Source organism: Symphodus melops, assembly GCF_947650265.1.
Source record: "Symphodus melops genome assembly, chromosome: 19".
Taxonomy (NCBI): Eukaryota; Metazoa; Chordata; class Actinopteri; order Labriformes; family Labridae; genus Symphodus; species Symphodus melops.
The window spans coordinates 20,600,626-20,618,908 of record NC_136709.1 but is presented as its reverse complement, the minus strand read 5'-3'; the positions used below and the strand labels follow the sequence as shown (position 1 = coordinate 20,618,908).

Sequence of the window (18,283 nt, the reverse complement as noted above, 5' to 3'; positions counted from 1 at the left end):
GGTGAACTACTGATTCTGCATTAATTGACATTTAGAGGGCTGAAAGAGCAGGAACTGACCGTAGTGGATGTGACGGTGAAGCTGCAGAGGATGCTGGGTGTTACATTTCACAACATGTCTAGACTCTGGTGTGTTCAGAGCTGACGGGCTGAATCTGTTCTCGTGTTATCAGATTTCTAATCATGGCGTTGGAGAACTTTAGGGTCTTTGATGGCGGTACACGATGTGTCTCAGACAAGTTTCCGTTTCAGAAAAAGATCGGAGCTGTGCTGACAATCGATAGCTTCTTAAATTCTCCTGAATCATCAACCTTGAAGCAACAACACACCCTGATACTGTAGAAGGTTTTTTTTCTCATTTCCATCAGTCTCTTAACCGTCTCTTAATGCACTCACACGAGCAGTCAGAGCCCTTCACATGATACACATTAAGAAAAGAGTGAAGGGGGGGGATGGGGTGAGTTGAGCTGTGTCTCTGTGCATTCATGTGCATATTGCACGTTTGATTGATAATTTGTATGTTTCAAGTTTTTAAATGGACACCTGAAGATAATGTGTGTTGCATTAAGAAGCTGCATAGAGGAGGAGACTATATAACAAGTGTAAAATCTCTTTAACAACTCGTCGAGCAAACTGTTGATTATATCAAGTATCATGTTGGGGTTTTTTCTGATATATTTGCATACGACAAACTTGTGTCTCCTACACGAGCTTCATTTCACACACAGGCAGCTCGTGGTCAGTCTTCCTGGGATGGTTACGACATTATGAAAGATAATCAAGTCAGCTATGGAGAAAGTTATTGTCTCTTTTTACTTCTGGAACCACACTGTTGAGTTTGAGTAAAGTTTTGATTCATGCACATTTTTAAATTCAGGAGTTTTCTTAATGTATCCTGTAGCTGCTAACACATGGAGTACAGCCCTCAGCAGGACTCCTGATACAATGAGCCTCACAATCAAATGGCCTGAACAATTAGCTGACAGAAAATGGAATCAAACCAAATCAATGTTGGTGAGTAATAATCTGAGTAACCACGCTCGCTTGGAGTCAGACCTGTCGTCCTCAGCAGCCTGCAGCGGCCGACCTGAGAGGCTGCACAGTCTAATCTGCGGATCGATACGGTGGATCACTTAACGGGCGAAGGAGGCAGCCGGTCCCTGGGGGAATTATTGCCAGGAAGAACTCTAAATAGTCTCATCATCGGCTCCAGTGTCTCTCTCAGACTCAAAACAAGCGTCAGGAGTCAAACAGGGTAGAAGTCTCCACTTACAGCTCAAAAACACAAAAATGCAGAAAAACTAGAGCTTGACTTTTAATTCTCTGCTCGTACAGGTGTGCAGGGTCTCAGTAACCTCACAGTGTTTCACACTCATTTAACTGAATATCGAAGGACTTACAGAAATTGCGTTCTGGGATCTCTTACATTGACTGTGGTGTTGAAAGATTTGCAATGCCTTTTTGAGAAAAAGGACTTTGCTCAGATCAAGACTGGCGCTGCGAAAAAAAAAAAAAATTCCATTGTGCAAATTTTCCCCTTCAGCTGTTAATCACCACGCAACCCATTTTTTCAGATTAAGTTATTCACATGTGCTGGTGTAGCCTGTTGCAATAAAGTTGTAATATTTCTGACATCATTTACCAATCAGCAGATGTTCTTACAGAAATGTTTAGTTTGTTAATGTGCATATGTTTTTTCTGCAGGAGGCGGTCGGAGGCTGAGAGGAGCAGAGCCTGTACCAGAGGACAACTCAGTGAGTATCTTACTTTGACTGGAATATAAAGGAAACGTTTATTAAATATGTTTCTAAAGGTTTCTCTCTTGGGCTCACTAAAGAGAAACAGCTAAATGAAACTGAATATGTAAGTAAGTCTCAGAAACATGTGGGATGTCCTCATGAACTGTTTCAGTCCTGGTCTGGAATCCTAGAAAATCGAGTTCATCTGATGTCGAGTCTGATCTGATTGACCTGAATTCTGATAAAAAAATATGTCTGACACATTTAAACAAACAGCCTTCTCGATTGAGCTACTTACACAAAGGCCCTTGCTCAACACTTTTAAGGTGATTAGTCCTAAAAGATTAATCCTTGTGGTTACAATTGATGTCTGTAGCCGTTTGTTTCATGGGAATTTTATCAAATTATTATTTTCATCATTTCCTCTGGAAAGTGTTGGACTGTCAGACCGACTAACGCTGCCACACAACCAGTGTGACGGATTTGTTAGACGCCAAATAGCCATTGGCAGAGCGAGGCGTGTTCACACTTTATTCATCAAGGAGAGCTACTCAAGATAACCTAACTTGTTGTTTTCAGGGGGCTATGAAGAAGAGAGGATGTTTAAGCAGACGACTGAAAGTGACTCAAATGTCTCTTTAAAATGAATCACAACAGCTGTTTTGGGAAAAGACTGGGTGACTGTTTTGGTGCTCACTGACCCGATGTCCTATCGCAGATATGTGACGAGCCGTCTCAGTTCACTGAGGGAGAGAGACCACGTCCTCAAGGATCGTCCCCCGTCGACGAGTATCCTGAAATGGACAAATACACAGACAGTGACAAAGAGGTAAAAAGCACACACACACACATCCTGCATGCTACACAGGAAAGAAATCCTGATCCAGATTACACTTCCATTACAAAGAACTCCTTTTTAAAAGATGTTTAATGACCTGAAAACACAGTGAACGTATCAATTAGGCCAAGAAATCAGGTGTTTTCAGCAGTAATCTTCTTATTTTTCATAATCCCACAGCTCAGGAAAGTAGATTTCTTTACAGCCAGATATTTTAGAAACAGTGTTATCACAGAGACCAGACTATAACCTGGTTACCTAAATAGGCTACTTGTAAACACACAGAGTCCTTGAACAGTCTGTTGGTGTTCATGGACTCACACAAATGAAGTTAGAAAAACAGGCTTGTGACCCAGAGAAGGAAGCCTGTGTTTGGCTCATTTCGTCGGGACACGAAGCTATCTGTGCGCTCAAAGTACGAGGTGGACAGTTAAAGTCTTTACGCAAAGATGAGTGAAAATGAAGAAGACAGGACTGTTCCACATGAAGTCACAGATTAAAGTTACAAACATGTAGATCATTTAAAGTTTGTAGAAAAGCCACAAAGATAGTTCACTTTGTATTCTGAAACACATAAACATGGATTTTATTTATTCTTGCCTGTTCCTGATCGGGCTTTTTGTCCCACGAGGAGGAGGAGGAGTGTTACAATTTAGAAGTTACAAAAAGGTGAAACTCCAACAAGCTGATTTAAGGGATTCATAAACAAAGTAACCCACTACAGGTGAAATGCTTTTAATGGTTGTCCAGGCAACAGGAAGTGATCTGAGATGGGCTTTGTTTTGCTTCCAGATGCATATAGTAATAATGACTCAGCTGCTCTGTGTATTGCTGCACAGTATTTCATCTACAATTCCCTTTCAGAGCAAATAGTTGAGGAAAGCCTGTTGAAGGAGTTTCTCTGCTGCCGACGTTCTGACTATAACTGCGCTGTCTTTTCAGTGTTTTGTAAAAAAAAAAAAAAAAAAAAATGTCTACTTTCCTTTTTAGTGTGAAGCGGAGCATGACCCACATCGCAAAGGTGGGGGCGGAAAGAAAAGTAAAAAGTCTGGGCTTGGGTCGATGTTTGAAAAGCGCTCCACATCAAAGACACACAAACTGAAGGTGAGACATTCACAGCTTCTCCTCTTTGTTCTGTATCGATCCGTGAAAGCCCTCGTGCTGTGTTGGGCGGAGAATGACACAGGTGGAGGTGAAGTGATTCTTACCTGTTCTAACTCTGACGTGTTGACAGGAGGCTCACAGCCCTGAGTCTGAGGTGATCGTGAAAACAGCCCAAGATGGAGGCGCAGAGGGTCTCATTTACGGTGGAGGGGGGCGAGAGGGGCTCTTCATTAAGGAAGTGGTACCAGAGTCACCAGCCTCAAAAAGTCTGAAACTGAAAGAAGGTAAACAAGAAACCACTTACTACTTCTACTACTACTATTACTTCCTAGAAAGACTTTATACGTCCCCAAAGGGCGATTGGTTTTACAGCAAGGCATAAACGGTTGCAGCCGGGGGGGGGGGGGTAAATGTGCTCTTTGAGAAGGAAGCGTTTTCCTTCTGATCACCATAAAGACACGGACATCAGTGGCTAGTCCGCCCAGTCTGAAACCAAGATAAGACCGAGTAAAAAAGCTTTGATCCCGAGTCCAGACCTTCAAAAAGTGGCCTCAAGACCGAGACCGAATTAGAGTATTAAAACACATCACATCACTAATATTCCACAACAAATGTATGTATGAACGAATGCAGGATTAATGATGCTTCTAAGTGGATTTATTGAAAAACAACAGACATACTTGTATTTTACTATTTTGTAATGACGTATATCTTGCTGGGTTTGTTTTTTTATTTTAAAGTTTAAATGAATATTGGCACAGATGTAGAAACTGTCATTCCAAATTAGAAATATGAAAACACTGCTTTTGTCTTCATAAATGTGATTACTGTACCTGAACAAAAAAAAGAAATGTCTTTTTTATCTCTTAAAAAATCAGGTTCAGAGTCTGAATGCCTTCTCATATAAGTTCTTCTGAAATATTTTGCTCTTGTCCATACAGGTGATCAGGTTCTGAGTGCCACTGTGTATTTTGACAATGTTCCATACGAGGACGCCATTCAGATTCTGGAGCACGCTCAAGCGTACAAAGTGAAGCTCTGCTTGAAACGCAAACCGGACATCACAGACACCGAACCCATCTTGGAATCGGACGTCATCCCTGTAAATATTTTCCTGCTATCTCACCAGAGTCTTTGCGATAAATAGTCTTAAGACTGAAATGTTTTTTTTTTATAATTCTGTTTCTCAACAGGAGGACGACACGTTTACTCCAGAGATGAGGGAGCCCGGGAAAACCAAAAGGCGTAGTGATGCACGCATTTCATGGCCCAAGTTTCACACCCTAGGAAGGAAGTCCAACTTTACAAGGTCTCACAGTTCCTCAGAGGCCGACGAGCAGAGAAAGCTTGAGCTTAGTCCCCCGACAAGTGACACAGAGTCTCCGATAAAATCCCAGGATGCTGTCAAAGGCAAAAAGAAGAATAAAATTAGGCTTTCTTTTCTGAAAAAGAGAGGCCGCGTAGGTTCGTCTGAAGATCTGGACACAGACACTGCAACAACCGGCAAAATGCTTTCACCTGAGTGCGTTGAAAGCTCCTCTGGAGAAACCCCTGACGTATATGTGACAGGGGATCTAAAAGCCATTTCGGAAGACTTGCAAAATGAACAAAATCTGATACACAAGTCGGAGCTCATAACTATTGATAGCACTTTGAAAACAGAAGATCTAACTGTGGCTCTGGCAAATCAAGAAAGCCCTTCTGGTGCAAAGTCTCCCGAGGGAAAGAAGAAGAAGAAAGAAAGGTCAGAATTAAAAATTAAAATTTTGGGAAAGGATAAATCACACAAAAAAGAAGCAAAAGCAAAAGCCTCACCAAAGAGGTTGAAAACACTGGGGGCAAGTATTGAAGTAGCAGATCAACTTGAAAGTGAAAAATCAAACGTCATCCCAAGTGTTCAGATACACAAAGAGCGACAGGGAGATGAACAAGCACCTGGCGCCATCTCAGCCAAACAAGTGACAAGCTTGCCAAAGGTGGAACTGGAAATATCTGATGTTGCAATTGTGAAAAAATCTCCAAAGAAAGAAGAAGCAAAAACAAAAAAAGACAAAGACAACAAACAAAAACAAGAAACCAAGACATTCAAATTGCCAAAAATAGGCTTTGGTGACATTGCCATAGAGGAGGATATTCAAAAAACAAATGTAAATATTGAGGACAGCACAACTAAAATTGTGCCTCCTACAAGTGATGTTAAAGACGACCCTTACGAACGACTGTCAAAAAGCAGTCTTTCCAAAACACAACTTCCCAAACGTGAAGACATTGAGATTCCTGGTATGGAGGACTTGTCGAGGAAGACCACAGCCAGAGGAACAAAAGAACCCAAAGTGGTTTATACAGGACATTATGATGAAATTACATCCGAAACAATGACAATGTCAATTGATGTTGACAGTGTTAAAGAAGCTGTTTCAAAATTGCCAGGATTTAAGCTACCTAAGGTTGATACATCAGGTGTGCTTATTCCCGAAGAAATAACTGTAATAGATGCCAATGCACAAAGAATATCAGTAAAAACACCTACAAAAGTTGTCGACACCAAATCAAAACATGAGACACACTTTACTAGGTTTGACACAACGGCCTCTGCAAGCATCCCCAAGACCACAGTCAAACTACCAAAGATTGCACCTGATGGGCTAGCTTCGGAGGTACTTCTAATTGAGACCAAAATAGAAAAGAAAGACAAACCCCAAGAGAAATGGAGTGACAAAGAAATGAAAACTGAGGTTTATAAACGAGAAGATATAATAATACCTGGAAAGGAAAGTGCAGCAGAAGAAGCTGGAGCTCTGGGAAGCGATGATAAGACATCAAAGAAGGCAAAGAGAACAACATCTGGCTTTGGGATTGCAATGCCAGACATAAAAGTCCCTGATATTGGATTTGACTTTAGAAAACAAAATCTAAATCAGGAAAATGATGACAACTTCAAAGGAGAAAGGACTATATTCCTCCAAGAAGTACAAACCTCAAAAATTGAAACAAAGAAAGCAATGGGGCACATTGGAGGAGCCATATCTGATGTGAAGGTACCTGAAATTGATGGGATTCAATACATTGATTCAGCAAGTGGTTCACCAGTTGAAAAGATTGGTGGCATTGGACTTACAGGTTTTGGTGTTAATCTTGACGCTTCAATGCCAAATGCCGACATCTCCTTTCCAGAGATTAAACATGAAGTAAAATATGTTGAAGCTAAGGAGCACACATCAATGGACATAACCATTGATCCAGAGATATCAACGATTGGACAAGAAGGACAGAGGAGCAAGTTCAAAATCCCAAATCTTGGCCTCTCAATGCCAAAGGTGAAAGGACGTACAATGAATACAGGACAATCAGAAAAAGGTGTGGATGTTGCACTAACAGGAGCTAAAGCAGAGGCTGAAAACCAACAAGTTCCTCGGGTTGAAGTTACTCTTGGGGGCATGGATGTTTCTATTCCAGAGAAAATGGTGGATGTTGAAAGATCTGAGCTTGAAATCAAAACTCAGCAGACTGAGCTCAAACTTAATGGACAGGAAAGCAAGATCAAGATGCCAGAGTTAGGAATTAAAATGCCAAAATTCAAAGGGCCTCAATTTGACTTCAGCGTATCAAAGAAAGGTGCTGATGCCAAACTACGAGAGGCCAATGCTGAGGTCAAGCCCTCAGAAGCTCCAGAGATTGATGTCAAAAAACCTGACTTGGAACTCAAACCTCCACAGACTGAAGGTAAACTTGACAGAGATGGAGGCAAGATAAAAATGCCAAAGATTGGAATCACAATGCCAAAATTAGAAGGACCTGAAATTGATATGAGCTTCTCAAACAAAGATGCTAATGTAATACCAGAGGCTAAACCTGAGGTTGAAATCCCTAAAGGTCCTCAAGTTTCTGTGGATAAACAACACCCAAAAAGTGAACCAGAAATTGATGTGCAAGGAAGCAAGGTTACAAAGTTGGAAATCACAATGCCAAAAGTAAAATTGCCTGAAATTGACTTCAGCTTATCAAAGAAAGACGTAGATGTGAAACTACCGGAAGCCAAAGCAGATGTCAGATTCCCTGATGCTGAACTAAAAGCACCCTCTGCTAAAGTGGACTTTAAAGTTTCAAAAGGCAAATCTGTTGAAAAGAATACAGATGGATCACCATCCAAATTCAAAATGCCCTCTATCAAAATGCCCAAATTTGGAGGTGTTACTCAAAATACAGGTGTTGAAATATCTAAAAAGAACAAAGGTATTCCAATTCCTGAAACACAATTGAAACCACTTGAAGAAGGTGCAGTTGAAATTACAGCACCAAGCATTGACATTAAGGGCCCATCTCTCGATGTGAAGAAAACACAAGCTGAACTTGATGGAAAAGGACACAAAAAGAAAATGCCCAAATTTGGAGCTTCAGCGCCAAAACTTAAAGGTCCCGAATTTGATTCAAGCGTTTCACTTCCAGAAACCACTAAAGTAAATGTGGAGATGAAACCACCACAGTTTGAAACAGATGGAACTTCTGGGGAGTTTAAAATTCCAACGTTTGGAATCAATTTGCCGAAGGTGAAAGGACCAGAACTTGACTTAAGTTTATCAAAGACAGATGTAGATATGGCATTACCACAACCAAAGGTTGGGATCAAACTTCCAGATGCCCCCAACATTGATGTCAGTCTTGGAAAAGCAGAAGTGACAATTCCAGAGGCTATGGTGAAAGTTGAACAACCTGAAGTGGAACTCAAACCTTTGGAGACAGATGTTGAATTTGAAAGGAAAGATGGAAAGTTCAAAATGCCTAAGTTTGGTATCTCAATGCCAAAAGTTAAAGGGCCTGAAATTGATTTCAACTTTACCAAAAAAGACCTGACCCTATCAGAAGCCAATGCAGAAGTAAAACTCCCTGATGTTGACCTGAAAAAATCTTCTGCTGAAGGAGGAATTGAGGCTCCAGCACAAAATATTGATATTGTGGTTCCTTCAGTTGATGTGAGAATGACTGAAACTGAAGGTGTGGGAAAAGAAGGCAAGTTCAAAGTACCAAAGTTTGGAATATCATTGCCAAAAGTACAAGGTCCCAAAATAGATGCAAGCTCTCCGAAGAAAGTTGTGGATGTCAAATTACCAGATGTTGAGGCCCAATTCCCAGAAGCTCCCGAAATTGATGTAAAACTTGGAAAAGTGAATGTTTCTATTCCAGAAGCAAAGATTGAGGTGAAAAACCCTCAGCTGGAATCAAAGACCTTGCAGTCTGAAGGTGAACTTGCTGGGCAAGAAAGCAAGTTCAAGATGCCAAAGTTTGGAATATCAATGCCTAAAGTAAAAGGACCTGAATTTGACTTCAGCTTATCGAAGACAGATGTAGACACCACACAACCAAGCGCCAAAGCAGAGGTTATTCTCCCTGATGTTAAACTTAAAGAGCATTCTGCTAAAGTGGAAATTAAAGCTCCTGAGATTGAGGCTCAATCAAGCAACATAAAAGCATCACCTTCGAAATTCAAAATGCCAACATTCAAGTTTCCCAAATTCGGAGCAACAACTCCAAATGTCAGCACTGAGGTACCTGATATGGACAAAAATCTAAAAATTGAAGGAGCTGACTTGCAAGTATCAGTGCCATCTACAGATATCGATCTACCAAAAGTTGAAGCAGAGGTCAATTTGCCAGAGGTTGAAGTAAAAGTTGACGGGGAACGGAGCAAGTTTAAAATGCCAAAGTTTGGATTCACAATGCCAGAGGTAACGGGGCCTGAAATTGATTTTAGTTTATCTAAGAAAGAAGTTGATGTGACACTACCAGAAGCCAAAGCTGATGTCAAACTCCCTGACGTGGAACTGAAAAAACCATCAGCTGAATTGGAAATCAAAGCTCCAGAGATCAAGATGGCGAAAAAGGATACAGAAATATCACCATCTAAGTACAAGTTGCCCACATTTAAACTACCAAAATTTGGAGTTGGAATGCCAAGTGCCGTTGCAGAAGTACCTGAAACCAACAAAGACCTAAAAATTGATGGAGCAGACATTAAAATTCCTGAAGAAGTTCTCACAGTTGACATTGAGGGCTCATCAATAGATATGAAAATGACAGGAACAGAACATGAAGGAAAATCTGGCAAGTTTAAAATGCCAAAGTTTGGCATAACAATGCCTAAAGTATCAGGGCCTGAAATTGATATAAATCTGTCAAAGAAGGAGAGAGATGTGACACTCCCTGAAGCTAAAGCTGAAGTTAAACTACCTGAAGTTGAACTGCAAAAACCCTCTGCTGAAGTGGAATTCAAAGCACCTGAGATGAAAGTTCAAACAAAAGATAAAGAAGGCTCACCATCAAAATTTAAGATGCCAACTTTTAAGCTACCAAAATTTGGAGTCAGTATCCCCAGCGCCACTGTAGAACTGCCTGAAACTAACAAGGACCTCAAAATTGATGGATTTGATGTGGAGATCAAATCTGAGGATGTTCCCCAAGTTGATATTAAAGCACCCAGTATTGACATTGAAGGCCCATCCATAGAGTTGAAAACTACAGGAACTGAACATGTAGGAAAAGGAAGCAAGTTTAAAATGCCAAGTCTTGGTTTCAATGTGCCTCAAGTTAAAGGGCCTGATATTGATTTAAGCTTGTCTAAGAAAGACGTGAATGTGACACTACCAGAGGTCAAGGCTGAAGTCAAACTCCCTGATGTCAGAATTAAAGAGCCTTCTGCTGAATTGGACATTAAAGATCCTGAAATCAAAGTGGCAATGAAGAGCACAGTAGGATCACCAACAAAATTCAAGATGCCAACATTCAAATTACCAAAATTTGGAGTTAGTCTGCCAAGTGCCACTGTGGAAGTGCCTGAAACTAACAAGGACGTAAAAATCCATGGAGGTGAAATAAAAATTCCGGAAGAGGTTCTCACAGTTGCAGCACCCATTCTTGACATTGAAGGCCGCACAATAGAAATGCAATCTACAGGAGCAAAACAAGAGGTGAAAGGAAGCGAGTTTAAAATGCCAAAGTTTGGAATAACAATGCCTAACGTAAAAGGGCCTGAAATTGATTTAAGTTCATCCACGAAAAATGTAGAATTGGCACTACCAGAAGTCACTGCTGAAGTCAAACTCCCTGATGTTGAACTGCAAAAACCCTCTGCAGAAGTTGAATTCAAATCACCTGAGATCAAACTTCAAACAAAAGAAGGATCACCATCAAAATTTAAGATGCCCACATTTAAACTACCAAAATTTGGAATGGGTTCTCCAAGTGCCCATATAGAACTGCCTGAAACTAACAAAGAACTCAAAATTGATGGTGCTGATGTAAAAATATCTGAAGAGGTTCTTGAAGTCGGTATTGCAGCACCCAACATTGACATTGAGGGCCCATCTATGGAGTTGAAAACTACAGGAACTGATCATGTAGGAAAGGGAAGCAAGTTTAAAATGCCAAGTCTTGGTTTCAATGTGCCTCATGTTAAACAACCTGATATTGATATAAGTTTGTCCAAGAAAGACGTAAATGTGACACTTCCAGAGGTCGAAGCCGAAGTCAAACTCCCTGATGTTAAAGTGAAAGAGCCTTCAGCTGATTTGGGAATAAAAGCTCCTGAAATCAAAGTGGCGACAAAGAACACAGATGGCTCACCATCAAAGTACAAGATGCCCACACTCAAACTACCAAAATTTGGAGTCAGTATGCCAAGTGCCAATGTGGAAGTGCCTGAAACTAACAGAGATCTCAAACTTGATGGAGCTGACATAAATATTCCTGAAAAAGATATTAAAATCAACATTGCTGCACCGAGCATTGACATTGAGGGTCCATCAATAGACATGAAAACTTCAGTGATTGAACATCCAGAGAAAGGTAGCAAGTTTAAAATGCCCAAGTTAGGAATATCAAAACCTAAAGTAAAAGGGCCGGATATTGATATAAATCTATCAAAGAAAGATATAGATGTTACACTACCAGAAGCTAAAGCTGATGTCAAACTTCCTGAACTTGAACTGCAAAAACCCTCTGCTGAAGTAGAATTCAAAGAACCTGAGATCAAACTTAAAAAAAAAGACAAAGACGGCTCACCATCAAAATTTAAGATGCCAACATTCAAACTACCAAAATTTGGAATGGGGTCTCCAAGTGCCCATGTAGAACTGCCTGCAACTAACAAAGACCTTAAAATAGATGGAGGTGAAATTATATTTCCTGAAGAGGTTCTCACAGTTGCAGCACCCAACATTGAAATTGAAGGTCCTACAATAGAGATGCAATCTACAGGAACAGAACAAGAAGTGAAAGGAAGCAAGTTTAAAATGCCAAAGTTTGGAATAACAATGCCCAACATAACAGGGCCTGAAATTAATTTAAGTTCATCCACAAAAAATGTAGACATGGCACTTCCAGAAGCCACAGCTGAAGTCAAACTCCCTGATGTTGAACTGCAAAAACCCTCTGTAGAAGTTGAATTTAAATCACCTGAGATCAAAGTTCAAACAAAAGACAAAGACGGCTCACCATCAAAGTATAAGATGCCCACATTCAAACTACCTAAATTTGGAGTCAGTATGTCAAGCGCCACCGTGGAAGTACCTGAAACTAACAAAGATCTTAAAATTGATGGGGCTGACATGAATATTCCTGAAGAAGATCTCAAAATCAACATCGCTGCACCGAGCATTGACATCAAAGGTCCATCCATAGATATGAAAACTTCAGGAACTGAACATCCAGAAAAGGGTAGCAAGTTTAAAATGCCGAAGCTAGGAGTATCAATGCCAAAAGTAAAAGGGCCAGACATTGACATAAATCTGTCAAAGAAAGATGTTGATGTGACACTACCAGAAGCCAAAGCTGAAGTCCAACTTCCTGACGTGGAACTAAAAAAACCTTCTGCTGAATTGGAAATCAAAGCCCCGGAAATCAAGGTGGCGAAAAAGGATACAGAAGTATCACCATCAAAGTACAAGTTGCCCACATTTAAACTACCAAAATTTGGAGTCAATATGCCAAGCGCCAATGTGGAAGCACCTGAAACTAACAAAGATCTTAAAATTGATGGGGCTGACATGAATATTCCTGAAGAAGATCTCAAAATCAACATTGCTGCACCGAGCATTGACATCAAGGGTCCATCTATAGATATGAAAACTTCAGGAACTGAACATCCAGAAAAGGGTAGCAAGTTTAAAATGCCGAAGCTAGGAGTATCAATGCCAAAAGTAAAAGGGCCAGACATTGACATAAATCTGTCAAAGAAAGATGTTGATGTGACACTACCAGAAGCCAAAGCTGATGTCAAACTCCCTGACGTGGAACTGAAAAAACCATCAGCTGAATTGGAAATCAAAGCTCCAGAGATCAAGATGGCGAAAAAGGATACAGAAATATCACCATCTAAGTATAAGTTGCCCACATTTAAACTACCAAAATTTGGAGTTGGAATGCCAAGTGCCGTTGCAGAAGTACCTGAAACCAACAAAGACCTAAAAATTGATGGAGCAGACATTAAAATTCCTGAGGAAGTTCTCACAGTTGACATTGAGGGCTCATCAATAGATATGAAAATGACAGGAACAGAACATGAAGGAAAATCTGGCAAGTTTAAAATGCCAAAGTTTGGCATAACAATGCCTAAAGTATCAGGGCCTGAAATTGATATAAATCTATCAAAGAAGGAGAGAGATGTGACACTCCCTGAAGCTAAAGCTGAAGTTAAACTACCTGAAGTTGAACTGCAAAAACCCTCTGCTGAAGTGGAATTCAAAGCACCTGAGATGAAAGTTCAAACAAAAGATAAAGAAGGCTCACCATCAAAATTTAAGATGCCAACTTTTAAGCTACCAAAATTTGGTGTTGGTACTCCAAGTGCCACTATAGAATTGCCCGAAACTAACAAAGACTTAACAATTGATGGGGCTGACTTAAAACTCTCTGAAGAAGTTCTCACAGTTGATATTGCAGCCCCCCATATCGACATTGAAGGTCAATCAAAAGACATGAAAACCAAAGGAATTGAACATGAAGGAAAAGGGAGCAAGTTTAAAATGCCAAGCCTAGGTTTTTCAGTGTCTCAGGTTCAACACCCTGATATTGATTTAAGCTTGTCAAAGAAAGATGTAGATGTGAAACTACCAGAGGCCAAAGCTATGGTTCAAATTTCTGATGTTGAACCTTCCACCAAAGTGGAAGTGATAACTCCACAAGTTCATGTTCAGACAAGTAATACTGAAGGATCACCAACGAAATTCAAAATGCCAACATTTAAATTACCCAAATTTGGTGCTGCACAGGTCAGTGTGGAAGTACCTGCCATTGACAAAAACATTGAAGTTGAGAAGGAAAAGCTGGAAGTATCTAAAGAGGGAGTTACTATGGATGTCAAAGGACCCAGTGCAGACATTGAAGGCCTATCTGTAGATCTGAAAAGTAAAGGAAGTGAAATGGAAGGATCAGGAAGCAAGTTTAAAATGCCAACATTTGGCATCTCCATGCCCAAAGTTAAAGGACCTGAAATTGATGTAAGTTTATCAAACAGAGATGTGAATGTCACACTACCAGAGGCCAGTGCTGAAGTCAAATTGCCTGAAGTTGAATTTAAGGAACCTGCCACCGCAGTACCAGATGCCCCTACAGTTGAGGTTGAGGGCAAATTCAGGAGACCAAGTTGGACATTTCCGAAGTTCTCATTTTCAAGGACAGGTGCTAAAGCTCCAGATGGTGATATGAATTTTGAAACAGCCGAAGTTGATGCTTCAATAGAAGTTGCCAAAGAAGATCCCTGTCCCCCAGACGTTGAAGTTCAGGGACCTTCAGGGGCTATCACAACAGAAGAGCTCCCTGCGGTAGAAACTGATGCAAACTTGAAAAAAAGTAGATTTTCACTTCCCAGACTATCTTTCTCAAAGTCAAGTGTTAAAGAACCTGAGGTCAGCGCTGAACTTCCACATGTGGATGTTTCTCTTCCAGAGGGGGAAGTGGTAGTCACACAACCTCAACTAGAAAATATAGCAGAGCTTGAAACTGTAAATGATGGAAAAGAAAGCAAGATTAAAATGCCAACATTTGGCTTCTCTATGCCCAAAGTTAAAGGACCTGAAATTGATGTAAGTTTATCAAACAGAGATGTGAATGTCACACTACCAGAGGCCAGTGCTGAAGTCAAACTGCCTGAAGTTGAATTTAAGGAACCTAAAGATGCCACCGCAGTACCAGATGCCCCTACAGTTGAGGTTGAGGGCAAGTTCAGGAGACCAAGTTGGACATTTCCGAAGTTTTCATTTTCAAGGACAAGTGCTAAAGCTTCTGATGGTGATATGAATTTTGAAACAGCCGAAGTTGATGTTTCATTAGAAGTTGCCAAAGATCCCTGTCCCCCAGATGTTGAAGTCCAGGGACCTTCAGGGGCTATCACAACAGAAGAGCTCCCTGCGGTAGAAACCGATGCAAACTTGAAAAAAAGTAGATTTTCACTACCCAGACTATCTTTCTCAAAGTCAAGTGTTAAAGAACCTGAGGTCAGCGCTGAACTTCCACATGTGGATGTTTCTCTTCCGGAGGGAGAAGTGATAGTTACGCAACCTCAACTAGAAAATATAACCGAGCTTGAAACCGAATATGATGGACAAGGAAGCAAGTTTAAATTGCCAAAGTTTGGCATTGCACTACCAAAAGCAAAAGAACCTCAAGAAGAGTTCAATGCATCACAGAAAGATATAGAGATTAAACTACCAGAAGTTAAAGCTGAGGTCAAACTTCCTGAAATTGAAGTTAAGTCTGCATCTAGTGTCGACATGAAAGCATCTGACACTGAAGCCAAGGCGAAAGACATTGGAGGATCACCATTAAAATTGAAAGGTCCAAGTGTAGAGTTCAAGACAGATGTTGAGACACCAACAACAGAAACTGAAAGTCAGGGCTCTCCAAGTAAATTTAAACTACCGTCATTTAAAATGCCAAAGATGAGCTTTTCAAAGCCCAAACCTGAAGACCAATCTTTATCCGTCGAAGCTGAATGTCTAGAAGAACAGCTGGAAATTAAAATCGAGGCAAAAGAAGAGAACAAATCCCCCAAAATGACTTTCACATCAATTGGAGAAATGTTCCAGAATTTTGACGTGGAATTTGACGTTCCAAAAACAGACATCGTGGGAGAAAATCTTGAAAACTCAAAAGAAGTCCACAAAGTAGATGAACCCAGTGGAAAGTTAGAGGAAAATGAAACAAATACCAAACAAGATACCCCCAAAAGTCCTGAGAGGACAGGTTGGTTTAAATTTCCTAGGTTTGGACTGTCCTCCCCAACAGAACCTCCAAAGATTCCTGGAAAAGACAAGACGGAAAAGAGCCCTGAAGGGGAAACAGTGGACGAATCAGTAAGCCCTACCTGTTCTGTCCAGTCATCAGACGCCTTTGCTGATATTAGCTCCGCAATGACAAGTGAGCATGTTGGCATGTCTTTATCTTCTCCAACCAAAGTAACTGTTAAATACTCTGATCCCAACACAGGAATCGGAGAAGTGCACAGTAAGATCATCACTTCCACCACAAGGACTGAGCTGATCTCAGTAGAACCCAACTTGCCTGAGAAAATAACCATTCTGTCATCTGGAGTTTCTTCCTCATCTGAAGACACGCTCAGACTGGAATCTGGAAAAATACACATTATTACATCAAACATAGAAGCAACCCCAGAAGCACAGCATGCCAAGCTTCTGACTACTGTCCAAGTGCAATCAGTTGGAGGCCTTCCTCTTAGATCAGAGGGTGACGAAGCTGCATCATGGACTGTTGAAGATTCAAAAAGCAGCAAGAAAACAGTCTTTGAGAGACATTTAGTTACAGAAACATCAAGTGAAAGAAGTGAAAGCAAAGAAACTGTTGTTATAACTAAACAAATCACGCGCATGTTAGACTCCGCTGAGCACATCTCAGGCGAGACGGCTTCTTCTATTCAACGACTTAGGGAGACTGTGCACTCAGACAAAATGAGGTTCTTTGACGAGGCTGAAAAATGAAATAACTTGGTTTAAATTATGACTGTATGTCTAGGCTCATGGCCAGACTCAATTCCACCGTCAGTCCGTTAGGAGGCAGACGTGGGACATTAAAAACATTTTTGGTGACTAGAAAAGGGTTTATAGCACGTTAAATTTACCAGTTTAAGCAGAGAATTTGTCTCCAGATCAGGCGTTAACTTCAATCTCTGGTTGCATGTTGTTGACCTGTAAAGAGTTGAAGTCATCTAATTCAAACTGACAATGTGACGTTGTCAATAAGCTCAGCGTAACTTCCAGCAAAGTACGACTTTCCCAAATATTCTTGCTTATGTACGTCACGAAAGTGAGCCATGCCTTTTGCTTATGAACATGTATTATCTTTGTCATTACAAACGTTTTTATGAACAGCACTGATCAACTTACCGTATTTATCAGATAATCACCTGTGCATTTGATTAAAAAAAAAAAAAAAAAAAAGCCTGATTTGAACAAGACTGGTGCAAAAAACAATCACTGTTAATGACATTCCAAAATATGTTTACAATAATTGAAATGCAAAGTTGACACTAGATATCACCTACAAGCCACTTGTGCAGTATTTGGCAGACAAAGAATTCTGTATAAGACGTTCTTGTTGCTGTTGCTTTAAGTGTAAAGACAAAATAGTATTGCAGAGTTGAAATGAGATGCTTATAATCAAACACAATCAGTGTACTGCTGCAATTATATTTGAATAAATATTTTGCTTAGAAGCTAATTTGCTACAGTAATAAATATATATGTCAACAGTATGTTTCTCCTCCCATATCACTGTACAAAGTGGAGATATTAAACTGTCTGTAAATAGCTGTTAATGATCTCTGGAGTTTTTATTTCATCACTTCACCTTTTTGAATTCCAGGAATCATTTGCAAAGTTTCACACACTGAATAAATACTTCTTTACATAAACATGGCTGAAGCTGATGCAGTAGCTAATGACAGTCAGCTAGTTTCAAACCTGATTAGGGTTTTTGTCTTCAGTTTATTCTGTATATTGAAATCGCTCAAAGTTTGTGATCTTTTAGAAAAGCTACATTTGAAAATAACTCGTGCTCTTATTTGCAATAAGTTGTGATTTCAGTACCTTCTAAACTTGGGCACAATAACTTAATATGTTTACTGGAGCCCAAGAAATTAATTGATATTAGTTTATCAAAAAGCTATTGGTATCGGCTAATTTTATCCCAGATATGTGGTGATTTTTTTTTTTTTTAAATCAGTCAAATAGCATTTCATTTACCAATAATTGTATAACACTAGCACTTTTCTGTCACCAGCAGAAGGCGCTATATGGATAACAAGTATTAACTCTCTCCAGAGAGTCAAGTTGTGATGTATGTACATGCACATTTTACTCTCCAGTTACTCTCCAACCATCTTGTCTTCATTATAAATCTTTTCCACAATTGTTTAACAACTGCATATGAGGTATTAATGCAATAAATGGTAAATTCCATGTTGGTCGGGCCCTAATTTGTAAATATTGGAAACAATAGAGAAACGATCCCTGCAGAGGATCAGTAACAGATGTTGCATTGCCCTTTTCAGAGCCACCAGACTCCATAGACAAAAACATCATGTTAACTATACAGAT

At 40.1% G+C, this 18,283-nt stretch overlaps 2 protein-coding genes across 5 annotated transcripts in view; one reads left to right on the top strand and one right to left on the bottom strand.

The window, feature by feature from the left end:
* LOC306840485 (phospholipase B1, membrane-associated-like) overlaps positions 1-18,283 on the bottom strand; it is a 70,550-nt gene that overhangs the window by 51,022 nt on the left and 1,245 nt on the right. For 3 of the 4 annotated variants that reach the window (XM_079369810.1, XM_079369811.1, XM_079369812.1), the window contains exons 1-2: positions 3,785-3,884; positions 2,440-2,532 (exon numbers count right to left, since the gene is read on the bottom strand). The gene's annotated coding sequence lies outside the window, so the exon portion shown is untranslated. Of the gene's footprint in view, positions 1-2,439; positions 2,533-3,784; positions 3,885-18,283 lie in introns of those variants that run through there. The other variant, XM_079369813.1, reaches the window with a different exon arrangement.
* On the top strand, positions 2,482-17,593 carry LOC306840192 (uncharacterized protein). The gene is made up of 5 exons (XM_079369288.1): positions 2,482-2,567; positions 3,567-3,680; positions 3,811-3,964; positions 4,622-4,782; positions 4,874-17,593. Exons 1-5 carry the CDS (start codon positions 2,538-2,540, stop codon positions 16,664-16,666), a joined length of 12,252 nt encoding a protein of 4,083 aa, XP_079225414.1. The 5' UTR covers positions 2,482-2,537; the 3' UTR covers positions 16,667-17,593.